Source organism: Harpia harpyja, chromosome 6 (genome assembly GCF_026419915.1).
Source record: "Harpia harpyja isolate bHarHar1 chromosome 6, bHarHar1 primary haplotype, whole genome shotgun sequence".
Classification (NCBI taxonomy): domain Eukaryota; kingdom Metazoa; phylum Chordata; class Aves; order Accipitriformes; family Accipitridae; genus Harpia; species Harpia harpyja.
The window spans coordinates 27,943,200-27,970,684 of NC_068945.1; the positions used below are offsets into that span (position 1 = coordinate 27,943,200).

Below are 27,485 nucleotides of genomic sequence, written 5' to 3' on the forward strand. Positions count from 1 at the left end.
AAGAAGAACATATTTAAAGTGCAGCTAATAGAAAACTTTTAATTTCCAGGTCACAGCAGAATTCACTGGTCACATCAAATAATGACATTTTACAAGAAAAACATTTTTAAGTTTACACTTAGAAGAGGTTCAGCACTGGTATTTGAGATATTTCTTCATTTAAAAAAAACCCCAAACTTTGAAGAGCCTCTACTTGAAAAACTAATCATTTTCACAGTGTTTCCACATACCTTATGAGTTTGGAAAACTTTTGGCTTTCTAGCTCAGCCTCTCGGTTGGTAGGAGCTTTTCTTTTAAACCAGCCATGCTGCAGAACTGAACATGCTCTTCTTTTGGCCAGTTTTCTGCTCTTGGCTTTGCCTGCTGCTTCTGCAAGTGAGTTTGTATGTAAACCACAGGGGAAAAAAAAAAACAAACCAACAAAAAACCAATCTTACTCCATTTGTATTCCATATGTTTGCCAGGCTAGTGGCCAGAAGAGATCATAAGCAGTTTGTTTTTCAACCCCTAAAACTTGGATAGGCATCAACTGCATCATCATACAGTTATTTTTAGCTTAGAATAATATTTAGAGCTCTCAGGAGTTGTAATTACCTTTAAAATACTGTGTTTCCTTGATTTTGCTACACATAGAGCCTTAATTTTCAGTAATGGTCCAGCTAATAATTTTCTTCAATCTTGTGCCTTTAAACTTCAGAGATTCATTAGCCTGATTATTCTTGTTTTATCCTTTGTTCCCCTTTCCTTGGATTACCACGCTTTCTTTGCCAGCCTTACTGGAACTGTGTCTATTTCTTAAACATTTCCTCTGTCCATATCTGAAAAAAGCTTTTAATCTCTCCTCCTCATCTTTTTGCTGAATTGGTGATTATAAATGGCATATAGGTGTCTCTGAAACTCGGTGCAAGTGCACAACTCCTGCTTGGTTCAATATACCCCAGTACTTCCTACTGCAGTCTTTCTTCCTGTCTTGTCTCTCCCCAGTTATTTTCCCACTGGATTATTAAGGCAGCACTTCCTGCTTTAATGGCCAGGCAATCCAAGACAGAGGACTAGGTCAGAGTTTCTGAGACCAGATTTTACACGTGACCTCTGTTCTTAGGGCAATGAGTACAAGATAAGCAGGAAAATCACATGACATTCAAATTTTTATTTCAAAATAATATTCAGTATTGAACTGCAACCATGAGATGTTCCTAACTGACCAGCCACTGTTCCCCACCCTCAGCTACCACAGTGTTAATGCAGCAAAAGCAAATTGGAGATAAGAAGCTGATGAGAATTACCACCATCCTTCATATCGGGCTTTTGTAAGCAATGACTGAGCGGCCTTGAAGGAACTCTCTCTAAAGTAAAAGCATCTGCGAATCAGCTCAGGAGTCTGAACTACCTGGGTGGAGGACTTTTCTGGGTGTTGCTTCAGAAGGAATTCAAGCATATTTGATAGGAAAAAAAAGGCAGGGAAGGAAATTCCAGACACAGCTAGAATAAGTGTGCAGTATATAGTTTTTCACCAACACTAAAGTTCCTAAAGAGCAACTGCTAAAGGAAGCCTGTTGAGAAGCACACAATGCTACAGACTTCAGAACTGTCATCATTAGGAGACTAAAACTGTATCCAAAGCACTAAGGTTTGGAAGCTGTACTTGTCAATAGTTCAACACATCAGAAGTTGTTTCAACTCTCTTAGAGGACCTGCTTCCAGAGAAAGGAGTAAAGTCCTCTCACCTATTCTCAGGAAGGCAGAAAGTTTTAACAGGTACAGGGAAGGGACCTCACTGGCTTAGGGACAGAATCTGTGCAGAAAAACTGACAAAAGAGCAACACTAAGGCATGCAAAGCAATCCCACTTCCACACTCCCTTCACACGAGCAACTGCCCTGAAGAATCTCTTCTGTATTGCAGGGCTTATGTGGATGCCAACAAGATCAGTTATGTCAGCAGGAGACAGAAAAATTCACTCAATCTATCACATCATCTCCCATCCTTCTCCAAACACTGCATCACCTCTCTAGGACGAGGTGCTATTTTTAGTCTTCTAGTTTTAAGCATATGTTGAGACTGCTTCTACTTACTTTCCTTCTTAACCTTTTCAAGCTCAGCATCTCGGGTGTGGAAGTCTGAAATATTAAATATTAGCCGTCCAGATTCCCCTCGCCTAGCACACGTCAGCGAATCCAATACCTAGGGAAGTATTTGCACTAATTAGGCACACACAAAAGGGATACACACACAAGCAGCTTTGATGGGTTCCAGCTGCCTGGGATTGACAAACATATACACATATATATACACACACTCTCCTGCTTCTCATATGGGGAGCACATACTATAGCATAGCAAAGGCCTTCAGAACAACAAACCTGAAAAGTCTTAGTAAAATAAATAATATTTTACTTTTTCTTCCCCATTCTATACCTGGAAAAGTCACTGTTTAATATTTTACCTGTTGGGACTTGGAAGACTTTGCTTGTCTGATGAGGTTGGTACTTGCTAGAAGCTTGTCCATGTCCTGGTTCCTTCAAGAAAAACAAAAGGCAGAAAAACTTTGAGTAATTTACCATGGTGGTAGGATTAATGCCTTAATTCTCATGTATTCTCTTTAAAAAGTCTAACCCATCCACAAGTGAAACATAGCTGTTTCTAGGGCAAAATACAGCAGCCACTAGTGCTAGCAGCATCACACTGCAGTCATGGGAAAAGAAATAAAAACAACCTCTCCTGCTGAAATCGCAGGAGAAATTTCAGGGTCATAGAAGGCAATTACAGGCTTGCAAAATAGCTATGACACCAGGGTAATGTCCTGATCTAGTAAAAAGTACCTGATGGAACTATTCTGTAAAACACCCAGCCAAGTCAGCTGCCTCCAACAGAAGGAAGTTTGGAAGATTTCTTCCCTCAAGATTTATTGACTCCATAAATCGCTTTAACAAAATTAACAAAGCACAACACACTCGTGTGTTTCAATGTGCAGATCTGGGTAAAAAATGGCACTAACGTCACATGGTTACTGTATTTCTCTCTAGGCCAGTTTTAGAAGCAAACCAATTTCTCCCAAATAGCCATTCCCTGCATAATTACTCAGTGAAATATGTTTTCCCCCTTGCCACTCCACAGTGACAAAGCCGCACTGGTAAGGGGGCTTTTTCTAACACTCTGTAATGGCAAGACCCTGGCTGTGGTGAGAGAAATTGATATAATGGCAGCATGGCAGTATCACTTTGACGATATTTAACTCTAAGCAAAGACAGGGATTTCAAAGAATAAAAGTGATCTGGAGCCTGGCAGGATTGCTCTACTAGTGTATATTAAAAGAAAAAAATATGCCAAACTCGATTTAGCTTGGTCAAGAAAAACGGAAGTTGTTGCTTCCACTTGTTGACAGACATGTGACAGCACAAACTTTCATTACAAAACTATGTAGAAATCAGCAAGAGGCAAGCTGAGTGAATTGTGCATTATGCTGAGAGAAGTCCTCTGCAATATGAGTAAATATAAAAGAAAATGCTTGATAGACCTAATTTCAGATTTTAAGGAGAATAACTTGCTCTCCTGCCAGCTTGTTTTCCAGGGCTCTAGATTTTAACAGAACAGGCAGACCTTATGACTGATCACCTATTTCTTTTCCCCCTCTTCATCATACAATACAGGAAAAATCACGAAGCGTATAACAATACACACATTGTTCTTAAGTTCAATTTAAGAACCAACGACATAATTCAATTTATTTCCAAAGCATTTGTAGAGAAATAAATGACGGACTCTACCAGTACTGACTTTGAATATTCTCACTGGCTTCTGTATCAGGTTCAGCGTTCCCAGTCTCCTATTAATGCAGCCTCTGTGTACAGTTACCGCTACCATTCCTTCCACCGTTCATACTTTTTTCCATGCTACTTTGCCCAAATATCCTTCTCTTGCTTTTTTTCTTTCTGCCTTACTTTCTTTGCTCTTTGTGCTTAGAACTTTTCCTTTTTTTGTGTGACAAATAACCATCTTTTCCTTTCTCCTAAACCACTAACAAAAAACATCTAAAAAACCCAATGAATTTCTATTAGACATTTCAAAGTAATTTGCTACGCTGTATCCAAGTACAGTGGTAATGCTCTTGCATTAGTCCATCATCCAGGTCATTCAGGTCCCAAGATTTCAAAACGGGAATTAAATCAGAGGCTCATAATTAAACAGCAGAAAGATAAGTGCCAGGCACCTGCGGTTCCCATTGACTGCAAAATAAATGCTTATTATGGAGTGTTTTGGGAAGTGTCACTACTTGACTAGGTGACTAAATATAAAGTTAGGACATTTGTTTTGGAAATTGCAATCCCCATTTTTTATCGACTTGATTATCCTTATTTGCAGCCTGTTGGACACTGGCTCACCTGTCTCAATTTCAATTACAAGCTTTCCTGTGTTCTACACAGGGTTTGACATACTGACACAATCCCTGACAACAAGTTATCACTACCAGTTGTTTAATCTTGGAACTGAAGTAGCACATTACTTTAGTGGTAAATGAATGAATGAATTGTGAGAACAGCCTGTCTGCTGACCCATGAAAACAATTTAGCTTTCTTTCAGACTGACAGGATTTAAATCTTCAGAGACTCAGATTTTCACCTGCTTGTATTTCCAAAACGAATCAAATAACATAGAGGTGTGAGCTGGGAACCAGTTGCTAAACATGACAGACCTTCCCTCCCAGTAACATTAAAAATATGAGATTCTTCACAATATCTAAGCACTTGGTGCGTAAGTCAAAGTTAAGTATCATTTTCCCTGTGCCACATTCTTTGCTTACTTCTTTTCTAAAGGAAATGCCTGCTCTATCTTGGCTGGAGAGTACAATATAGACAGCGAGTGTCGCCTACAGAATGATGACCTGCAACGAGCGAGAATCCCTAAACAGCAAGGGAAGTGCAAAAGGTGCTTGTGGGGCATGTGTTTGAAATTAGTAAGATCAAACTTAGAAAATGAGAAGACTGCTGAGGACTTCAAGAAATTCTTTCTGAATGGTTAAGGAACAACTCCTTTCTCATGTCATCTGACAAACTGATCAAAAAAAAGAAAAACAAACCCCAAACTGACAAACTTCTCAGTAACAGGAACAAGATGAAGAGGTCAGCAGTGGATACTTTTAATGAAAGCCTTAGCTTCTGTGACACATCCACTTGCTGGCCGCACATCTTTGTGAACATATTTTTATCCTACATTCTTGTACGGAGTGCTTACCAGTCTTCTCCGGACTGCCTGTCATGTTGAAGGAATCTGGAAAAGGGAGGCAGAATGAAAAAGCAGTTCATAAGTTTAGAATCCAAGACTTGGAACCAAGTTTATGCAGAGAGGGTACCCTCCATAAGGCTCATTTTGCTTGGGCATTCAATGCAAATTCAAACTTCGTATTTTCAGGGTTCTCTTTCCCTTATGAACCAATGAAGATTCTGCTTTACTGCTGCTGAACATACTGACACCATCCAGCTATTTATATGACAACTGTCGAGCTATCGTGACCACCTTCTACCCGGCCCTAGTAGGTCTCATATTTGCATCCCTTGCTACCCCAGGGAACAACACAAAATTAAGACAGGAAACCAAACCAAAACAAGCAGATCTCCCATTTACCGCTCTAAGTACTACAGTACCCAGCCTTCGCAGGTCTCGTAGGAATGGGTTCTAAATCTCCTGGTGTCCCTGAATAGCTTTTACCCCAGGCTAGTTCAAGCCATCAGGGAGCAGTCACCTGCACTCCCCAAAAGCCTGAAAAACTAGCTCATCTTCATATGAGCCTGCAGCAGATACCCAGGACTGGAAAGGACTTTCCAGGCCACACAGTCCATTCTCATGCTACTGCAGATACCACATCATCTAAAGCCCACGTTACTTCCAATTTTTGCCTTTGATAAAAGGCCATCCACAAGCATACATTTCTAACACAAAGAATCAGTACAGAGTAAGACCTATACATCAAGGCATCCTGGGGAGAAAAATGACCACCCGGTTTGGATACAAAACTCCTATTTAGATTAGCAGGTACTAGGGAGAACTGCTTACATCAGTGTTCTTATGACTTTCCCCTCCCTCTGGTGATGGCAGGTTGTTCATCTTGAGTTTTTCTGGTTCCAGCTGGGAATAGTCCCTGTTAGTGTAGCTTCTTGGGGTTGGTAGCGTGGCAAAGTGGAGAGAAAGAACGGTGAAGGAACATGGAAGAGAACACAATACTTAGCACTTTTCTCCCATCTTCATAGTGTGCTATACACACTGAACTTCTCAGCATCTCATGACGCAGTTCACTTGTTTGTATGGACAAAGCGCAGTTGATGTTCATCTAAGGCATGAGATAAAATAAGCTTAGAAGGGGATTCAGAACACAGGCCCTGTTTGCTCTCCCTTATAAACAACACCACAGCCCGAGGGCCTAACATCTTGTCTCCAGCAGCTGCCAGCTATGGAGGGTTACAACAGAGCTTAAGAAACTGACCCATACTGAGAGGTCCTTTCCCTGGTATAGCCTCCCTGCATCTGCTAATTGGGAATTTACAGACTGCAGGTTTAATATTTCATCATTCCCTGGAAAGGACATCTTAAGTGACCCACAGAAACAGATGACTGTGAAAGTAAGAGACAAAGAGAAGAATGAAAAAACAGACATGGAAGCAAGCAAGGAGTAGCGAGGTAACGGGAACAGAATGACATAGAGCTTAAAACAAGTTTTCACTGCTGTGTGGACTGCACGTGTCTCCCGGTCACCAAGGTCAGCCTCATGGCAAACTCTGTCAGGAAGCAATGGATTCTAACTAGAGCACATGAGCGGGTGAGCTGCCCGCATATTTGCTTAAACTCTTTAAGGTGAGCAGTGTGGCCAGAATGGTGAACAATGATTGGAAAACCTCTTCAGAGGCCTGAGAACTTTGTATACAACATCATGGCTTCATATACGCTTTTTCTGGATACACGTTTTACACATTAGTACATATATAAAAGGCCCAAGTAAACAAATGTAAACATGTAGAATGTGTATGTGTGAATTCAGGGAAGGAGGGCAGAAACTGAGTTTGAAAGACAAGGGGTAAGTCTGTTTGCAGCCTACAGCTTGCACAAGCTGCATTTCCTGACAGGACCAAAACTACTCTCACCTATCATCCATTTTGAAATTGCATCACCAAGCTGTGTCTTGGGACTCATCAGTACCGAAATACGATCTTGGGAAACCAGAACAGAAGCAGATATGCAAGGCTTGACTCAGCAGCGAAGAGAAAAAAATGGGGTTTAAGGAAAGAAAATTGACAACTCTATACTTTTTAGTTAAGAGATCACGGACACACTGTTCTTTTGAATAACAAAGTCTACATTTCAGCCAAAGCAATGACTGCTGCTTTGAAGAGCCAGTAATTACAGAAAGAAGTGCACAACTTGGCAAAAAAAGGATGAAAACATTTCTCCTTCCCCCTTTCTTTAAAGAAGGTCATGTTAGCAAAAGAGAACAATCAGACAGACTGTTAGTGTAGATATTTAGAACTTTTAGGAGACAATAAAAGCCTGCTGTGGAAAGTGAAAGAAAATTAAAAACCCAGGAAGAACTAAATAACTAAAAGAGAGAAGGCAGAGGTGAATTAGGGGCAGGCATATTCGTTCGGTGAAAGCTAGAGGGCAGACTTGAGTGACTAGAAATCAAAACCGTGCTTTATCCCATTTTATCATTTTACTTACGTTATTAAGAGCTTTACTATCCAGAAGACAAAGGCATGAACTCTCCCGGCTATCACTTGGTGATTCAATGTAGGGATACCACCCGTGACACCCCAGTATCCTCAAAAGTTACAGTACAACTGATGGTTGGATATTAGGATTCCTGGAATAATTAATTTATAGATGCCTGCACAGCACTCCGAAAACCTCTATTTGTAGAATAAGTATTAGTTTCAGATTATTCCTGTGGGGATGGGTTTCTCCATCTCATTTCACCGTCCTGGTGTTTTCTTTGCCTAGCTATAAGCACTTTAATGAGGGCCTCCTGGTGGTGGAATCTGCGACAGTCAAGCAGGAGGAAAACATAATGTTTTGCAAAGCAGTGACACAGCTGTTCTTCTACCTCTCGAGTTGGCTATAATGAAAAGAAACAGAGAGAAAAAGAGGTGTCTGCTTTGTCAATGAGTGAGATATTTAATATCTAGGATACTAAAAGAAGGGACATCATTAAATGCAGAGCACTGAGGCGACAGGAATTACCTCACTACTGAAGAAATTAATGGGGCATGGAATTAATTTCAATATGCAAAAAAAAAAAAAATTATTGTATAGGTTTTAAACTCAGTCTCATTTAGCCCACCAGTCAATGTAGCAAGTTTCAAGCAGCAAAGATTACAATAAATATGTTCTTTGACATCAGAATAAGCCTAGAGTAAGTCTATGGAATTCACCAGTCAGTGGGGTTTCCTTATAATTATTGATATAAGAGAGAACAATAATAATCCCGCAGTGTATATGAAGAAAGGCAAGAGAAAGTCTATGGAGTTAAAAGCAGCTCTGACACCATCTAAGCTATAGATTCTGTATTGCTTGTGAACCAAAAAAGAAGAAAAAGACGCTCCAAATTAGGCTACCGAGAACAGCTTGGGTCTATTCCAAAATCTCCACATTGACATGTGCTACAGCCCTATCTTCCTCCTCTCACTCTCTCAGCTTTCCACCAGTGTTCCCAAAGATACGTCTTCATAAAAAGATAAGTAGTTTCCTTACACAATGACTGTGATATGCAGGTTCTTCACCATTTAATAAGCTTTTGCAGATGCTAAGTGATATCTCTAGTTATTGTACTGGGAGAGAGAGAGTGCGCTAGGTGTTCACTTCCCCACAAAGTGACAGGCATAGAAGGATGCACAGCACTACACCATAATGCTTTTAGCATCGCTTAAAATCATACGTCAAACTACCCACTGGCAGGAGGACAACACAATACATTGAGAGGCAACACTAGAAACGGCAACGGTCGGCTCTTGTCTCAGTATCTACCTGACATAAGTGGAGAAATAGCAATGAAAAGCTACTGCCAGAATAGCCTGGGAGGTTGGTGCAGCAAGGAAATTCCACAGCATTTTTCGAGGAAACAGGAGTCTGGCAAGAAATGAAATTTAGTAAAACCATGCAAAAGAAGAAAGATTCCATAAGCAAATCACACTGAAAATCAGACACTGAACCTCCTTCTCTTGCTCTCAAAGTTCAGGAGCAGTTTTCTGAACTCTCATTCACAAGCCCTGCCAACTGTGAAACAATTCACACACAGATTAGCACCCGTGCACACACCAATCGAGCACACAGCAGTATGCACTCACCTCACACGCCAAGGCGGTGGGGATGGGCTGTGAGGCTTTTTCCGAGTCTCTGCCTCGGAGGAAGAGGCTGTCAGAGATTCTCTCTGTCAAGAGAATTACTGTGAGACCCTGGATAAATGAGACACTTTAGTTTTACAATAATTATAATGTATTACTACAATACTCATCCTGCTTAGTGCAAGGAGAACACAAGGGTCACAACTGTGCTGAAACATGCAGGTTTCTTCTAAGAAGGTGAACTACCCCTGTGTTACTGGCAGGGCACGTCCTGACCAGAGCTTCTTAACACTCATTTCCCCCCCCCCACCCAATAACAAACCCCTGAAGTATTTATAAATGAAACATATGGGCCTTTCTTTGTCTTTGAGCATCTCAGGGAGATGCTTCACTCATCTGGAGCTCTTCAGGTCTGAGTATTTGTCTGGAAACTCAAAATTTTTCAGTGCATTTAACAACTTTAAAAAAAAAAAAGTGAGTGTTAAGAACTCAGTTCCTCACTATCCTGTATGGTCTTTGACTCTTATAAGTGCCTACGTTACCTACAGTTTTTTTCAGTTCAAAATTGTAATTCTACATTCTTCCAGCTTTTCTTCCAAGGTTCTTGCCCTCATTTCACTGCTGACCCTTCTTTTCATCTTTCTTATCCAATATATGCGCACACACATATGGATGTTAAATGCTGATAGGAGCCACAACTACTTCACAAAGCCCTTGTTCAGAACTGCAAGTTTTTGTTCTACTTTTAAGGGTGTCGGTCCCCCCTCCCCATAATCCCTTATTAAAAAAATCACTAATTTCCAGTGCACAGACTCTAGTGCACAGGGTTAGAAGGGCACTGTTTTTATAGCATGCACCCTGCAAGAACCAGATATTGCTTAACTGGACTACCAGAAGATACTGCAGCACCAGAGATTTTTCTTGTCTATAGTCACAGGGTTGGAATGAGAACTGGAAAGATACCACAGTACCAAGCGAGCAATTTTCTGGTTCAATTCAGGCAGGGTGCCAATTAAGCACTCTGAGAATGAAGACTGTTAAAATAACTTTTTTGGTGGAGTATCAATACATGTACAAACCAAATTAAAAGGTTGGCAATTCTCTTATTTTCTCCTCTTTCCTGGCACTTTTGTTTATCTGCTCGCCCTTCCCCCTCCCTTTTTTTTTTTGTTCCCTTTTCGTTATTGTTGCCCTTTAACTAAGGTCAGCATCCTAAGATCTCATTAAACTTTCCAGGAAAGCCTCACAAAGTCCTCAACAGAAGCTTTTCTAACAATGAGGCAAGTAATCTCAGATCACTAGATTCCAACAGATTGGAGAAATATTTTAAAATTTAGAAAAGGAGTGGTATCTTGCCTCTGCAATATAAAAAAAATATTGGTGGTATGGGCTACATACCCCTGCTGTTCATTCAAAATATTATCTCGACCAACTCCCAAAGCCACACGAGCAAGTAACACAATAAAACTAAATTTATCCCATCGGGTGCTGAGAAGGGAGGACTTTGCAACAGGCTCAGAAAATGAGGGCTCGTTAAGGACCTGCCTGCTCTTCTCTCTCCAACTTCCAACCCATCGTCCCCTGAACTCGAGCAGTGCAGGACCCCAGACCTTCTCCACTTCTTCTCCCATGTCCCCAAGCAAGAAGGGATTCTCTGCCTAATGGCGTTTCGTTGTTTATCTGCAAAAACAATTTAAAAAAAAAAAAAGCTTTCCAACCCATTCAAGCATTTTAGGGGCAGAACACCACGAGTTGGATGCAGCCCGAAGACCTCCCTCTCCACAGCACCGGCTCCCTCCGCGATCGTCCCTCTCCACCACAGCCAGCGGGAGCCTCGGGGACCGGAGCGGGGCCCCGAGCCGGGACGGCAAGAGCCCGCCGAGTTCCCCCGAAGGCCCGTCAGCCAGACCCCTCCGGCACGGCCTCCCTCCCTCGCCCGCTCCCGAGGCGGCAGCCCCGGGGCATCCCCCCGCGGCCATCCCCCTCACGGCCGCCGCCTGGGCCTGCGAGCCGCCGCCTCCACACACGGCGGCAGCGGGGAGGAGCGGCGGAGCCCCGCCGTCGCCATAGCAACGCAACGGCCGCAAACCGCTCCCGGGGCAGGCGGCACCGGCGGCTGAGCCCACCGGCGCGCTGACGGACGGGGAGCGCCAGCAGCAGGCACGGCTCGCCAGAGAGGTATTCTTAACCCCCCCCCCCCCCCCCCCCCGTAATTAAGGCGAACTCCGATGGAACATTCTGCCCTAACCGCCCCCGCACCGCGGGGCTGACCCTACCACTCCTGAGTGGGGGGGTGGGGGGTGGGTGTTCCTCGACGAGCCCGCTGGTTTCGCTGGTGAGATGCCGAAAAGGGAAAACAGAACGAGGGACCATCCCGCTGGCGGCCCGAGCGGGGAATAACGCGCTCCGGTTCTCCCCTCCCTTCTCCTCAGCTCTCCCGTTAGGTGGTACGGCCCGTACACCCCCCCCCCCCCCCACACACACCCCCCCGGTGCCGAGCCGCGTGGCGTTGAGGATAGCTGCCGAGTGCGCCTGCGCGGGCGGCGGCGGAGCGGGCGCGAGAGGCGGGGGGGGGTGGGCTCGCCTCACGCTTACGGCGGTCCTGGGGCGGGGGGGTGACGTCAGGGGCGGCCTCGCGCCGTTCGCCCCCTCCCCGCGCCGGTCCGGTCACGTGACGGCGGAGGTGCGAGGGCAGCCGCGTGCCGGTGGGGAGGGGAGTGGCCCTGTCAGGGCCACGGGGTGGGGGAGGGGCAGCCCCCCAACCCCCCTTCCCCCCCCAAACCGCCATTTAACCCTTTCTGAAGGGCGGGGTTGCATAACGCGAGGAGAACGGGCAGGGCGTCAGTCCGGTTTTAGGTGGAAACTGGGCAACGTCGGTGAAAGTGCCGGAAAACTGGCCGCCAGTCCTCGCCGCCACCATCTCCTCATGCCGCCATCTTGTCATGTAGCCATCTCCTCACGTCGCCATCTTGTCACGTCGCCATCGCTTTTGGCCTCGGACCGTCCACGTCCCTCCCGCTCAGGGAGCAGCGTGAGGCCGTCGGGAGCAGCCCCCTCACCCCACCCCATACGCCCAGCCGGCAGCACGCACGATGCCTCTCTTCGGGAAGACGTTCAGCCCGAAGAAGACCCCCCCTCGAAAATGTGCCTCTCTCTCCAACCTGCACTCGGTGAGTCCCGGTACCTCAAGGGCTGGGTGGCTCCTGCCGCGAGCGCCATCACCCTTTACACAAGCTCCCAACCGTGCCCCTCTCCGCCTGTGGCACCGTTTCCGATCACCGGTGACTATACAGGAAGGTAGAAATGGAATAGCTCAGGGAAGGATCGGCATCGCCCCACCCACAGTCCAGAGCTGTTTCACCGAAGACTTCTCACTGGTGGTCTCCGAGCCCGGGGAGACGAGCGTACGTTTGGGGGGGAGAAAGTGCAGGCAGGGTAGCGAGAGGAGCCGGTCCTCTGCCCCAGCAGTAGGTGGCCAAAGTGGGATTTCAGGCTCCAGGGTCAGTCAGACCAACAGCTTCCATTGGAACGCCAGTCCCTACGGAATGGGAGAGCCGGGGGGTGGCTTTGGATTTCTGTAAAACGCTGAGTGTGATCTTCTCCCTGCAGCTGGATAGATCGACCCGTGAGATTGAGCTGGGCCTGGAGTACGGCATCCCCACCATGAACCTCGCTGGCCAGAGCCTCAAGTTTGAAAATGGCCAGTGGGTGGCAGGTAGAGCGCGGCTCAGCTTGTTTTGACCTGAAGTAGCCACGGTTGGCTGACGGTCCGTATTTTGACCTCTTTCTTTCTTTCCTTCCAGAATCGGGAAGCTTCACGGGGGATCGTAGGGAAATGCAGCGCTTGCGCAAACGAAACCAGCAGCTGGAGGAAGAAAACAACCTCCTTCGGCTGAAAGTGGATATTCTGCTGGACATGGTGAGTCTTTGCCTGACTGTCACCTGCCCACGGCAGCGGAAATGCCGGAGCGAAGGGTGCTGGAACCGTCAAAGGAGGCCGTTCTCGCTGCACCCCGCTCTTTCTGCTTTACCCTGCTACGCGAGACAACCGGCAAAGTGACGCCATAGGTGTAAAGTCTGATCTCCTCTGCGAGAAGAGGGGGAGGTTCCCCCCCCGCAGCAGGGTGCTGTGGCTGATTAGGTGCCGTGTCTCCTTCTTCCCTTTCCGCGTGGGGCACGGCGTTTTTCTTGCCCCTCCGGCCTCTGCCCTAACTGTGAAACTGAAGTTACAGCCACCCTTTCTGGTCACAGAAGATGAAAGCTTCCACCTGCTGTGACAAGTGGTGTGACATCTATTCTGTGTGTAAACCTATGGATGAAAGAATTCCCAAGCCCTAAATAAACCAAAATTCAACATTACCCAGAGATCACAGCTTTCATGCTTAAGATCTGGAGACGTTTTCAGTGAAATAGGATACATGTGTATTCTTGGTCTGTTAAGTGATTTAGCCTTTATGTCGGTCTGAACAAATACTTATTCCTTCATCATTTTCCTTCCTTACGCCCTTCCCGTGTTTTCAAACTGGCAAGTGGCTTTTGTGGCCGGAGCGCTTAGCGGAAGCCCCAGCTGCTCTCCGGGTTTTCCAGGCAATCTCAGTGACGTGCAAAATCTCAGCTTCCCGGGAACAAATTCCCTCTCGCGCAGGTGCTGGCCTGCGGCTGTAAATCTCGGTGACATCTCTGTCCCGTGAAATCAAAAAACCTTCCGAGGCCCAAACATCTCGCTGCCTGCGCTGTCGCTGACACAAGATGGTTCTCCGCAGGGAGAGCGATCTCGGATCCCTCTAAGGGGCTTTGGCATCGTCCGAGCTACGTTGCGGGCTGCGAGGTCGCAGATCCGGCGTCGGCCCCGTGGCCGTGGCACGTGGCTGAGGTTGGAGGAGTAACTCCTCGCTCTTGTTGTTGTTCACTGTGCGTTGCAGCTCTCCGAGACCACGGCCGAGTCCCACCTGATGGAGAAGGAGCTGGAGGAACTGAAGAACCGCAGCCGGCGGAGGAAATGAAGATGGAGGACGGCGGGGGAAGCGAGGAGGCCGGCTCGGGGTCTCGGCTGCCCGTGGGCACCAGACAGCTGGGGACTGGTTTGCGCCTCCCGATCCCGTTGGGTACGGTGTGTAGGTACTTCGTTCCGTGACACCGCGAGTCACAAGATGCCTCCGGTGTTGCGCGGTGCTGTAGGTACCATGTCACGGCGGGTTGTCACGCCACCGCGCTGTTAATTAATGCTCCCCCCCCCTTTTTTTTTTTAATCAAGAGCACTTTTTACCTGGCTCCCTTCCCTCCCCGCAGCCCAGCCCAGGTACCCTCTTCCCTGACCAGAGCAGGGGGAGAAGATCCGCCTCGGGGTGGGGTGGGCACAAAAACGCGGGGAGACCCCCCCCCCCCGCAAAAAAAATCTGTCCCCTCGGGGGGAGCCTGCAGCGGCTTGTACAAGCTTTGGGATGCCGGAGTTGCTTGTTCTCAAGGGTTTCGCTTATTTTACATAAAAATTTACATTTCAAACCAGATTCTGTTGGTGTTTGCTATGGCGAGGGCCGCGCTGCGAGCTGGGGGGGGCCGGGGGGGGTCCCGGGGCAGGCGCTCCTCCAGTCCGCCAGGGGTCGCTGTCTTCCCCCCCGCAAAGTCCGGGGGAGGACCGCCCCGCTTCTGGCGTCGCTCCGGCCGCCGTTCCGCTTCCGGTGGCTCACCGCCCCCTCCGTCCCTGGCCGGTGGTGATGGCGGCCGCTGCGTCCCTCTCTCCGGAGGAGCTGCTGCCCAAGGGCGGCTCGGGCAAGGCCGAGGAGCTGGAGGACGAACTGGAGGAGGAAGACGACGACGAGGAGGTAGGAGAACGGTTGTCGGCGGGGCGGGGACGGGCGGGGTGACCCCGGCGGGTTCGCAGGGCCGGGGCGGGCCTGATGCGGTGTGCGCCTCCCGCAGCTGGACGAGACGTTGGCGGAGCGGCTGTGGGGGCTGACGGAGATGTTCCCCGAGAGCGTCCGTTCGGCGGCCGGAGCCACCTTCGACCTGTCGCTGACGGTAGCGCAGAAGATGTACAGGTGAAGGGACCGGCGGGGCGGGAACCCCCCCGGGAGCGGGTCCGGCAGGGTGGCGGCTCCCACTGCGGCTTTGGCCGCCGGTAGCGAGGAGCGGCGGGGCTGCGGTCTTTGTTTCTGGGCGATGGGGGGCTGGGGGTGGAAGCGGGGGAAGGTTTTTGTCCGAGGCACGGGGAGGAACCGGGGGAGAAGCCTGGCACCTGTAGGCAGCTGGTAAGGAAGCACTCCTTACTCCTAACGAGCTTTCTCCTTCCTAGATTTTCCAGGGCAGCTCTGTGGATTGGGACCACCTCCTTCATGATTCTGGTTCTTCCCGTCGTCTTTGAAACGGAAAAACTGCAGATGGAGCAACAGCAGCAGCTGCAGCAGCGACAGGTGAGGCGGGAAACGTTCCGGCCTTCTCGGAGCCGGCCGGGGGTGCCTGCGCCTCCTCCCAGTTACCAGTGGTTGAAGGAGCTTAGGGAACGGGGCGTGGGTTCGTTGTAGCTTCTGGTCTCGTTTCGCCCCACTGGGTGCTCTGGTGGGATGGTCCTGCCAATTCCCAGTAACTCCGGTAAACGTTAAGCCGGCTTTGGCTGGGCTGAAATACGCAGCGAGGGCTGCCCGCAGGCCAAAACCCACCCCCTTTGCATTTGGCATGGTCGAGCATTAAAACTCAGTTGTCCGTCCTAGCAGGGGAGGAACCGGTAATGGTAAAATGCCGCTGGTACCGTCGGCACCGAGCAGCGGCGGGGACAGGGGGGTTGCAGCAGCTGGCCTGTGCCCTCGCAGCCCCTCCGCTGACTGTTTTCCTTCCAGATCCTCCTCGGACCCAACACGGGGCTCTCGGGGGGAATGCCAGGGGCCCTGCCTCCGCTGTCTGGAAAAATCTAACTCACAGAAGCTGTGTTGGGATTCATATCATGTGGGAAGACCTCGAGATTATGATAGATTGAACTGTTGATTTGTTGGGTCAGGGCATTTTAGTTTTGTTTTGTTTTTCCTCCTGTTTGTTTGTTTTTATTTTTGGTTCTCCTTTGGGACATTGACCTGTTCATAACAAGGGGGGGAAAGCCCCCCACCCCAGGACCTGACAACAGCTCCTCTCTGCATCCTTTCCCCCCCTCCAAGTCCTGAGTCTTTCCTTTTATGCAATCAGTACGTCATCACCAGTTACAGACTTGAACTGGGAGAGTTCCTCTTCCAGCCTCCTCGCTCCCCCCCCACAAAAAACCACCCTGGGGTACAGGTCAGGCTTTGAAAGGCAACAGTCAAACAAAACAAATCCTTTCCTGGCTGACCCGGAGCTGAAGGACACCGGTGACAGGAGGAGGAGTGACTTTCCTGGCAGGCGAAGCAAAGGAAGGAGGGGTGTGTGTAGCCGTACCCCGCAGAAAACACTCTCCAGGAAGATGCATCTGCAAAAATAATTTTGCTGCAACTTCATGTGCGCGCACATGAGAATGGAGGGAGCGGCAGGCCAGGTTCAAGACGATCACGTCTGCGCTGATCCTCCGCCTCATAAAAGTAGAACTTCAGATATCGGCTGCGTATTTTTTTTGTATTGAATATTAAATAAATCCGACCTGAGCAGTGTGATTTTAATAGGCGTCCTTTAGGGAGGCTCAGTCCTTTCTGAGCTGTCGGTGGCTTTGAGGGTAGAGCCCCTTCTGTTCCACGCACGGCCTGGCACCAGGGGAAGGGACAGATAACAGCTCTGTCACCTTCAGGTGGCCGAGAGAGCTGTGCAGGGCTTAGGGGAGTTCTCAGAGAGGTGACTCTATCTTAACTCGTAGAAAGGTTACAGTTTTACCAAAGAAAAAAAAAAATTTATTTTTCCTTTACATACTTTGTTACAGAACAATTCAGTTGAACATACAGAAGTGATAGGACATTTATATGGAAACTTTTTTTTCTTTCCCATTTTTAATATTTGGTTAAACAAAATACATCTCTGTAAACAAACCCAAGACAAGGCTCTAACAAAACCAAACAAGCAAGAAAACAAACACAGGGCTTCCCCGCTCCCACAAGCAGTGGGACTGGACTGGCTCGCCTTCCACAGGGGTGTGATCATACACTTTCCCTTTACCTGAGCAGCCGGATCACACCGTTTTTTACCCCCCCCACCCCCAACAGGAAATGAGCTGACATACAAGGAGAGGAACATAGCCCCAAAATATTTTAAAACATCTTTGCATATTGTGCACTGCGCCATTGGCTTGCGGTTTCCATGCAAACAGGGTTTCTCCAAAGTGCGACTTTAATCAGCATAGAAAACCTCGCTATTGAGATTTATTTTTTTCTCCCCTCTTGAAGAAATGGCTTCAAGTCAGGAGCAGAATGCCTGCAGGCTGCACATCCTGCCTGTAAAGTGTTTCAAAACTGCCAGCTGGTATCGGTCATTGGAATGTGTTACGAAATCAGACTTTTTATAGAAACGATGGGTCTTTAAAACAGAAGAGCTGTTTGCCCTTGACTGTGGGAGGCTGTGCTCAAAAGACTGCAAAACGGTGCTCACCAGATGTCCAGGGTGAGCAAACAGCATCGTCCCATCGTCACGTGGCCTCTGTTCTCTGTTAGGAAGGTGCGATTTTGGTGGTCTCTCGGTTCCGAGCACCTGCTCATGCGTTTGCAGAGCTCTCGAGATAAAAAAGTAACTGATAAAAGGTAGTTACAACCCCTCCTTTCACGAGCTCAAACACCAGTAGTGAGACTTTCCTGCATGAGGGAGCAGGATCCTTCAAGCTCTATCACATCCCAGAGATTGCTGTTTAACTGAGACATCCCACATGTAAAAGAGGGAAGCAAACAGCAGCTAAACGCGACAAAGTCTGTTCCAAATTCAGCGTTCCCTCCTGCTGTGGAAGGCATGACTGAGCTACAGCTCGCCCAGGTGACTGGGAAACAGCCAGTGGAGATTCCTCTTAGCATCTCCACACCTAGTCACTCTTCCCCACGGAAGGGAGGGGAGGAAAAAGCGATTTGTCTGTTAATGGAATGTTTGTCAGCCAACGCTAAAAGAGAGGGTCTCTCTAATGCCCGAAGGTTCTGGTGGACCCTCTGCATCTCCCCACATTATCAGCTAGTAACTATAAAAAGGGCAAAACCTGACTATTATAAAGGCTTCCCTCCTCAGCCCATTTTTTTTTCGTTGTAACTTTACCTCTTTCTCAGACATTTCGCATTACATTCACAACTGTGGGCTAGACTTTTGGAAAGAGGAAAATAGAAGGGAATGAATTCCTCTCAAAACCCCTTCAGTTTTATTCCTCTCTCCCGGGAGCCCCTAAACTACTGGGTGACCATGCAGAAAACCAAAATAGATGTTAAAAAAAGAAAGAAAAAAAACACCCAAAATCCAAGGTAGCACAAAGAAACCCAAGCAGACTACAGCCTCTCTCCAGTCCAGAAACTCAATACTCCTCAATTAGCCTGTGCTCGCTGTTTCCACATCACCTTAGCCAGCCACATGCTGCCGAACAACCACTCGCCACATGCATAAATCCCTGGAGACACTGGGGAAGAATCCTCTAGCTACCCAAAGAATTCCTTCAAAGATGACACTGTTTTTATTATTGTTTTCTAATTCCTGGCACAAACCATCCCTAGGAAGCAGAGGGTCGTGCTGAGCACCGTACCATTCCTAGTGTTTGAGAGTGTCCTGAGAGACCCTTAGGAATTGCAAATGTCTTCACAACAACTTGTTTTGGAGGGAGAGACTTGTGAAGAGGCAGCAGCGTGCTCGGCCCCTGCTCCTCCCCGGCAAGCCCCGGGGGGAGCCACGTCCCACCACACATGGCCTTGAACCTTATGGGGGAAGGGGGGCCAGAGCCCTCCAGACACCCTAGCCCCAAAGCCCAGTTTTAAAGAGCACAATGCCTTCTCGCTAGCTGAAGGGCATGCAGCTCTTTGCAAATAAAGTGATCGGCTTCCAGTTTCCTCCGCTCTGCCCTCAAGTCTTCCCCACCCACCACCCCCAATGTCCTACGCCGTTGCCCTATTGCACCAAGGAAGGAAGAGAAGAGCCTAACAAAGGGAATTCCAGACAAGAAGAGTCAGGGCACCCATTATCCAGGTTTCAGGGCGTCGGGAGTTCAGTAAAGGGGAAGAGCTGTAGTGGGAGGACAGAGTCGGTCCGGGTCACATGTCAGCTCTCCAGCTCTGATGTGCTTCCACCTCCTCTGGCACCACCAGCAGGAGTTCACAGTTCTTTCCTCTCAGCTGGTGTTTCAAAAATTTCCTATCATAAAGAGAAACAGAAATAAGCACTACTGAATGTAGAACTTCGTAGTCTTCTACAAGAACAAAATGCAGCTAACTATGCAAATATGACAAGAAATGGGAGGAAGCCCCCACACATTGGCTTTAGTTTTTTTCCTGACAAAAAAAAAAAACCCCATGCAAACAAATGTTAGACTTGCCCCACTAGATTCAACACACCTCTACCCAGCAGATTATCACACAATTGGATAGACGTGATCTTAACCTCAGCAGAGATTAAGTCTCTACAGATGTCACTTTCCAATTTTTCAAGGTGGCAAAAATAGAATTAAAAACAAATTCAGTTTCTTCAGATCTCCAAGATCAAGAATCCCACTACATTTAAAAATAATTCCAACAAATCTGGAATACTTGTGGGGAAAAGAAACCCCCCAAACAAAACCATCATTTAGATGTCCTTATTGCAGGTCATAGCAGCAGCGTACCAGCCGGCTATTTGGCATGGTTCTGCAGCCCCTTTCTGCCCATAAGCTTCTTCTAATACCAAACTTGGGTTATCTCCAATAACTATGAAATTCAAGTCAATGTTTTCTCCCAATATCTTTTGGCCCAGATTTCCAACATTCCCTGCATAGGAAGCCCTTACTTATTGCTGAAGAACAGCACACTCAGGATAAAATCCCCCAGAAGCTCTGCACAGTAGTTCCAGAACTGTGTTGCGTTATCCCAGAAGTTCACAAAAGGCTGACATTCACTTTACCAAGACTTTAATGGCACGGCAGGCTCTGCAAATACTGCTCATGTGCAATCCCTACCTCCAAACAAGTCTAGTCAAGACAGCAAAGCTGCTAGTAGGCTTTAGAACAGGATGGAATGGAAGCTAAACAGCGACTAAGAGCAGGTGAGACTTTACAATCAAAGTAATTACACCTACTGTCTCATGTTAAGATGAAAGAGGGGAAGGGAGTCAAGCCAGAAGCACAGTGTATGCTTACATAGACAAGTGATTCCTAACAAGCAGCTTTCACTGCTGTCAGGGATAAGGCTGCACTTCGAGCCTGGAAAGGCTTTCGTTGGGAAAGTACGCACAGACCACTAGAGGCAAAGGAATGCTGACACGCTTACGTTTGAGGAGAAAGCGAGGCACAGCACATCTCATTGCAGGTGTCACCCACTAATACCAGACTTGGCCTCTGCCTTCGTCACTAGTGACACAGCCAGCCACAGAAGAGACCAAGTCAGGCTCTCCCAAACTCGCAGAGATCACCACTGCCGAAAGCATTTTCCTAGCTTTACACAAACAGGGTATAAATCTAACCGGAGGCATAAGAACCTTATTATTCTTACATCCTTGCTATTGAAGGTCAACCATAAATGTTTCAATTGCTAACTGTTGACAGACAGATTCCCCACCTCCAACAGGGAAGGATTTGAGAAAGAACGGGATACAAAAAAATCCTACCTGAGCTCACTTTCACCTCCAATCCACTCGGGCATCTTGAGTTTGGAGTCGAGGTTGTAGTAGGTGCCTCCCACCTCCCGGACGCAGATCCAGTGCTGTCGCTTGAGGGGGAGCTTCAAGGGGCCCCAGCAAAGGCTGGAGGGCAGATTCATGATGAAGCCCATCACATTAGACAGGGCGATGACGTTAACATCCCTGAAAGGGCGCAAAAAACAAGACAGCGATAAGATTATATTCTGGTACTTCATCTCTTTCTCGTTTTTACAAATGGCAGCCATTTCCAGAATTACACAACTTCTCAGTACCTGCGCTTGTCCCACCAAACCGCCTCATAGCCTTTGGTCTGAAGTGCTGCCATGATCACGTTCACATCATAGTTTCCGTTTCCCAGCATGCTCTTCTTGTGGGGTGTCACCATGGTGTTGGGAGACAGCCTGCAAGCAGAACAGGAGGCAGCTCTAGTGGGTGTTTGCTGAACCTATATTCCACAGCTGGAAGGGGCTACTTGCTGTATAACTCGAAGCCCATTTTCAGGGGTTTTGTGTTTAAACGCAAACCATTCCGTTCCCCCTTATCGCTCAACAAAGGGGCTGAGAGTGCTAAACAATGCATTAAGAATAACTTTGATGTACAAAGCCTCTGAAGATCCTAGCTTTGATGTGAAAGAGACCGCAAAGCAGGAAGCTCTTCCCCCCCCCCCCCCTTGAACAGGTACTTTTGAAGGATGCTTTAGTTTTTTTTTTTTTTCCTCAACTTGCGGTTTGAGTAAATGCCAGTTTGCCATTTAGAACGACGGCTATCACAATTTCAAGAATTCAACAGTCAACACCAGTCTTGAAGACTGGATGAAATAACAAGAGGCAGGGCGGGTTGGCTGCAGAAAAGGTTGTTCTCCTCCCCTCCCCACTGGTAAATGAAAGAAATATTTAGACATAAAGCTGTGAAGATATTTGGGTTTGGGAGCTTTCTAAAGCATTGCCCTTGCTATACAATTAAAAAAAAATATCTGTTGCTGTAGGTGACTAAGCAGATAACCTTGCTGCAAACAAATCTCTTCAGCTTTAATCCATAAGCTTGCCTAGACATCACTTGCATTACTACAGCATCTAAAAATCCAGAATCATAGTCCACCACGTTACATGCAAAAATGTAAGACAGCCTTTGCACAAATGCAGATAATGGATGCAAGACATAAAACGTGGAGACATGTGGCAACCCCCCCCCCCCAACAAAGAGTCACTCTTATTGTTTTTTGTTTTTCCCTCCCAAGAAATTTTGTAAGGAGGGGAAACAACACGGGGGTCAATTATTATGAAGGTGACAGATGGGCTTCAACAGCTGGAAGGGCAAGCACAGGGGTAAACCAGGAGCAGAGAACAGCAAGGTCATGCAACACCAAACCAAAGAAAGTCAAGCCTGAGATCAGCTCTGTTGTGATGAGTTGCTCTTTTGATTGGTACGGACTCCATTGGCTTTGCTGGCACAAGGTTCAGGTGTTTCATATCATCCAAATATCCACACTTCACCTGCCTTGCCCTCATGTCAACTCTGTCCCCCACAACTCCAGATGTTCCTGCACATTTTTCACTTGGCCATTAGCACAGTGCAAGTTCTGCAGGCGGTATTCCATCCAGTGAAAATCCCTCTGCCCTTCTGCATTCCTCCCCCAACAACATAAGGCATTTGACAAGAAGCAGCAAGCAGTGGATCAAGTAGGGAGTTTCAGACCAACCAAGGCTAGAGAGGCTACAGACAGGTAGCTTTTTGCATCAGCTGTGAGTTTTCTCACAGTGGAGCAGACTGCAGCAGAACAGCCTGGGAAGTGACTTAACCACAGGAGGGAGAAGAGTCCGAAACAACGCGGTAATAGGAAAAGGTATTAATACCCACCGCTGGGCATTCCCGAGCAAGGCAGTGACATTTTCACAGAATCATGGTTTCCCGTCTCCAAAGCCCTGCTGTATTTTACTCATCGCAGAGACACGACTGTAGCTTGTCACAGCTCTTCCAGCATCTCCATAAAGCAAGATCACTTGGCTACAACTAATTCCTCAAGATCACTGCTTCAACCTATTAACTCTCACAAGTGCCAGTGAGCTAGGAAAGCCTTCCAATTAACAGAGCCCTTTGGGTTGCACAAGCACCCTCTTGTGGCACCGTTTTCCAGAGACAGGCTTATCTGAGAGCTGAAAGAACACATTTATCTTTGTTCCTTCCCATAACTTGCAAAGCCCCAGAAATGAGATTAAGAGACCAGCATAGGTGACATGCTCAAAGAACCCGGGAGCAAACCTTCTCCAAGAATTGCCTCAACATCTCTACTCACACACGCCTGAACAGGGTCCACAATCATCAGCTGAAGGACTCTGATTAGACAGGGAATTAAGCTGCCTGCCCAAAGTTTTTGTTTTGTTTTTTTAATCCAGACACTAAGCTGAGGAAGACTGACAAAGCTGGACAGAAATCCAGGTAATAATCCTTCTGAGCTTTTTAAGTCAGAAACTTTCATCGACATGTTGTCTTAACAGAACAGGCTGAAGATTCCTGTATCCAGTTGTCTTTCCTAATCAGGTCTCAATACACAGACTCTAGTGAAGCGAAGAGATTTTGTTTGTACCTCCATGCAACATCTGGAACATGCCATCTTACTTCCTGCAACAAAAGCCAGAGGAACACCAAAAAGGTGTTTCTTGTATTAGAGGAAAGAAGAGAGGGAGGACTACAAAAATCAGAGGGGAGCTTGGACCAAGTATTGGCATACGCTTGAGATGATAATCATCAGACTACAACGGCCTTATGCAATGGGATGCAGCAAAAGGGAAACTAATAATGAAGCGATGCAGTTCAATCATTCTTCAAGGGATGTGGTAAAAGCCACAAAAGGCTTAAGCTTATTTGTGATTTTGTTACCTTGTCAACATTGGGTTTAAAAAAAAAAAAAAAATCACACTCTGCAACATTTTTGTAGCTTATTAAAAATATTCGTCAGTCCTTATCAGAGTCATCAACAGACAGAATATGACTAGACACAGGAAAGACATACGGGTATAAAGGGCAACTAAATCCACACTTCTTAAAGGCAAGTCAAAGAGCTAGACATGAGTAGTAACCCAGCAGAGATGCAAAGGCAGTGGCAATTTTTACACATAGCTTACAGCTCACCCATTTCTGAGCGGAACTTCCACGTGTATTTCCATGCGACCGTGGGGCTGAATCAATGGGTGTATCTTGATCCAAATATTAGGATGGGAACAATGCCAGGTTGGAATCAATGACAAATTCTCCCTTCTAGGGCAAGAGGTCCAACCAGATCAACATCCCAGCTCTTTCTGAGAGGTTTCATGCAGCACACTCTCTCTCACCAAACCCAATGAAAGCCAACTAATTAGATCATCACACTCCTCCTACCACATGAACTGCCTGTTTGCTTCAGGCCAATAGCAATCCATCTGTGATTAAGATTCTGATGATTGCTGCTCTGGAACAAAACCATAGCGTCTTTACACTGGACAAAGAGTGCCTTGAGCCTGCCGGGGACCAGCTCCACTTCACCAACAGGAATTTTATTTCCAATGCTATTGTAAATAGCATTTCGATCTGATATTTGCTGTTATCCATCACCACGTTTCTTTTGCCAAAGACAGGCATGCGTTTGATGAATCAAGCACCAGTTCCATAAATCTGCCGATTTTCAGGACAGCAGCAACAGGCGCACAGCTCCCTGCTCATCAGCACAGGGTACCACGACTGCCCTGTCCATCAGTACCTGCATAACTGCTGTCATGAAGCGTGATTTCCTACCTGTCACAAACACAAGGTGCTGTCAACTGCTGGTTAACAGGTATTCAAGCATAACTTATGCAATGAGTACCACATCCACAGATTGAGTATCAGAGGAGACACCATTTCCTACTTGCTTACTTTGCTTCATCAATGAAGGATCATCACAGTTTAAGGGCATGTTCAGAATTTCCACAAAGCACCGAAACAGCATAAAGTAAACATTTAGCAAAACATGAGCTATTGTACAGGCCATATTAATAATCTACGTTTATTCCAGTAAAACTCAAAAATGCTTTTATTAATTATTTGACATTGCTGGGAAACATTTAGCAATGCCACAGAAAATGGGGATCTAGCTATTGAAATTAAACCCAGGTTGACGCAGTATATAGGGTCTCTCTGCACGGAAAAAAAAACCCATAACATTTGAAGAACTTCATTTAACAGCTTGAATAAGGAGTCACTCATTTGGCAAAGCTCCTAATTTAAAAAAAAAAAAAAACAACAAAAAACTTTAGAAGTGTTGCAGTACTAAATCAAGAAGTTTTTGTGATGACCCATTCGTCATTCCTGCCGCCTTCACTCTCCCAAGCCAATCCCCAAATCCGTTATTAACATATATACATGAGGCAGGGGCAAAAATATGGAAGACGGGTAGAAGATGCATTAAGGTGTGTGTGTGGGGGGAAAGACAGCAGTCCAACCACATGACAGCATCAGCAATAAAGCCCTTGGACCCAAAACTGGCAGCCAGCATAGTTTAAGAAACAAGTAAAAAGAAAGAGAATTTCTGCATTGGGGGGGGGGGGGAAGGAGGGGAAGAATTTAAAAAAGAAACTACATTCACTTCAAAGCAGTGGCATACTCTGAACCCCTCTTTTGCTCTATTTTTCCCCCCAAATAAGATCTGAAAATTCCTCCAAGCGGCAGAGGACAAGGGGAAGCGAATGCCAGGGCAGAGAGCATCCTACCTCTGAAAAATCTCTTGCAGAGTTTCCCTAGTGAAGGCGTTGCTGTCCTGGAAGACATTGTTGAGGGCATGGAGAGCACACAGCTCCCTACGCTGCTTCTCATGGTAAATATGCAGTGGTGGTAGCTGGGGCGGCTCTGGTGATTCTGATTTGGTCTTGTCACCTTTCCATGGCACGCAACTCATTTTCTCGCAGGGTGGATGGAGAGTAGGTGGTGAGAAACGACGGAGGCTGAAGTTTCTTCCTCCACAGTCACAACAGCAGCCCACTGCCCCTTTCTTTTGTAGGCTAGCGCTGCTTCCAGCTCACAAACCCTCCTCTTGTGCTTCAGTTTATTCAGTAATTGCCTCTGATGGCTGGTTTTAAAAACCACATAGAGATCTGCAACATATTTTTCCTCCCTCCTCCCATACCCCATAAAATAGAATACTTCCCTCCCTCCCCCCCCAGGAAAACAAAACAAAACAAAACACCAAATGTCAAAAGCTATGAATCCCCTTAGTCTCAAGGTACCAGCTGGAATTTATCACATCGCTCCTTTTCTTCCATCTCCTTTGGTCTACAGTGCCGCTAGAAAGGTACCCAGAGCAGGTAACAAAGAGGGGCCCACCCCCAAAGTGCCAAAGTGGAGAAGACGAAGCCAGCTTCTGGCGCTGCCTATGGGAGCACAGGGTGGTTAAGGATTTATCAGCTGCATTCCTCCATTCCTTTGGGAATGACTGAATCCAGGCAAGAAGATGCCAACAGCTCAGGAAAGGAAACCGCTTCTTGCTAGGCCACAAAAAAAAAACCAAAAACCAAAACAAAACACAAAACAAAACACCCAGGTCCAGGCTCCGGGGAAGGCAATTCCTCACCAGTCACCCTGCGCTCCGACAAAGGGAAGTCTCCATTAGCAATCCGAAAAGGGGCAGCACAAAGCCCGTGGGGGCGAGGGGAGGGCAGGCAGAGACCAGCCCCAAGGCCTGCCTCGCACCTTCCCACCCCGGCCCCCGCACAACACCACCCCCCACACACACACACACTCCCTCCTTAGCTTCCCACAGCCAAGGCCCAGCCCCACACCGCCGCAGCCGTCGTCCCCGTCCCCCCCCAGACAACCTCCCCTCAGGGCTCGCTGCCGGGTCGAGTCGCCTGCCTTCCCCCCCCCGGGAGGAACGCGAGAAGAACCCACCGGGCCCCGCCACCGCCACCTCACCCGTTCCTCGGCCCCGGCCGCCCCACACCGACACCCCGCCCGCGCATGCGCGTCGGTCCCGTTTCCCCCCCCCGCTCTTATACTACACCCCCCCCGCGGCGCGCGTGCCCCGCGGCCCGCCCCGCACGCGCGCGCTCCCACCCCCCCTCCACCCCCCCACCCCTCGCCGTTAGCGTCTCGGGGTTCTCGACTGCAACGGAACCGGTGCCGGTTTCGGGAGGGCAGTCAGTTTTTGGGGGGTTCGTCTCCCAAACGTCCCGAGAGCCGAGGGGGGGCGGCAGGCAGCCGGCTGGGGTTCGCTGCCCGGGGGTGGCGGGGGGGGAATGCCCCGGCGTGCAGCTTAGGGCGGGCAGGGATCGTTGCGGCTAATTTGCTGCATAACCTTAAGCGAGTTAATTTCCCTGAGCTTCAATTTCCCCTCTTTTTTTTTTTTTTCTTTCTCGGCTGCTTAATTAATAAGAGCGTCGAGTCTCACGCTGTGGTAAATAAGCCGGGACAAGTGAAGCGGT

General features: G+C 47.6%; 4 protein-coding genes across 20 annotated transcripts in view; 2 read left to right on the forward strand and 2 right to left on the reverse strand.

Moving 5' to 3' along the window:
• Positions 1-11,258, reverse strand: part of DMC1 (DNA meiotic recombinase 1) — a 32,603-nt gene extending 21,345 nt beyond the window's left edge. For 8 of the 16 annotated variants that reach the window (XM_052789726.1, XM_052789724.1, XM_052789720.1 and 5 more), the window contains exons 1-4: positions 6,050-8,262; positions 5,231-5,266; positions 2,445-2,517; positions 231-369 (exon numbers count right to left, since the gene is read on the reverse strand). The gene's annotated coding sequence lies outside the window, so the exon portion shown is untranslated. Of the gene's footprint in view, positions 1-230; positions 370-2,074; positions 2,184-2,444; positions 2,518-5,230; positions 5,267-6,049; positions 8,272-9,327; positions 9,411-11,042 lie in introns of those variants that run through there. The other 8 variants (XR_008235579.1, XM_052789728.1, XM_052789722.1 and 5 more) reach the window with 7 other exon arrangements.
• A 29-nt stretch (positions 11,259-11,287) lies between these two features.
• Positions 11,288-14,831, forward strand: CBY1 (chibby family member 1, beta catenin antagonist). 2 transcript variants are annotated; one of them, XM_052789736.1, is made up of 5 exons: positions 11,288-11,502; positions 12,181-12,494; positions 12,934-13,039; positions 13,128-13,243; positions 14,247-14,831. In XM_052789736.1, exons 2-5 carry the CDS (start codon positions 12,417-12,419, stop codon positions 14,325-14,327), a joined length of 381 nt encoding a protein of 126 aa, XP_052645696.1. In that variant the 5' UTR covers positions 11,288-11,502; positions 12,181-12,416; the 3' UTR covers positions 14,328-14,831. The 2 variants fall into 2 exon arrangements, with proteins under 2 accessions (XP_052645696.1, XP_052645697.1); XM_052789737.1 differs by having other exon boundaries at positions 12,348-12,494.
• A 137-nt stretch (positions 14,832-14,968) lies between these two features.
• Positions 14,969-16,943, forward strand: TOMM22 (translocase of outer mitochondrial membrane 22). Its single transcript, XM_052789735.1, has 4 exons — positions 14,969-15,146; positions 15,244-15,362; positions 15,617-15,734; positions 16,158-16,943. Exons 1-4 carry the CDS (start codon positions 15,039-15,041, stop codon positions 16,230-16,232), a joined length of 420 nt encoding a protein of 139 aa, XP_052645695.1. The 5' UTR covers positions 14,969-15,038; the 3' UTR covers positions 16,233-16,943.
• A 1,944-nt stretch (positions 16,944-18,887) lies between these two features.
• On the reverse strand, positions 18,888-26,780 carry JOSD1 (Josephin domain containing 1). Its single transcript, XM_052789734.1, has 4 exons — positions 25,779-26,780; positions 21,330-21,458; positions 21,025-21,219; positions 18,888-19,581 (listed from the first exon to the last, which is right to left on the reverse strand). The coding sequence occupies exons 1-4, from the start codon at positions 25,961-25,963 to the stop codon at positions 19,482-19,484; spliced, it is 609 nt and encodes a 202-aa protein (XP_052645694.1). The 5' UTR covers positions 25,964-26,780; the 3' UTR covers positions 18,888-19,481.
• Between the last annotated feature and the right edge of the window lie 705 nt (positions 26,781-27,485).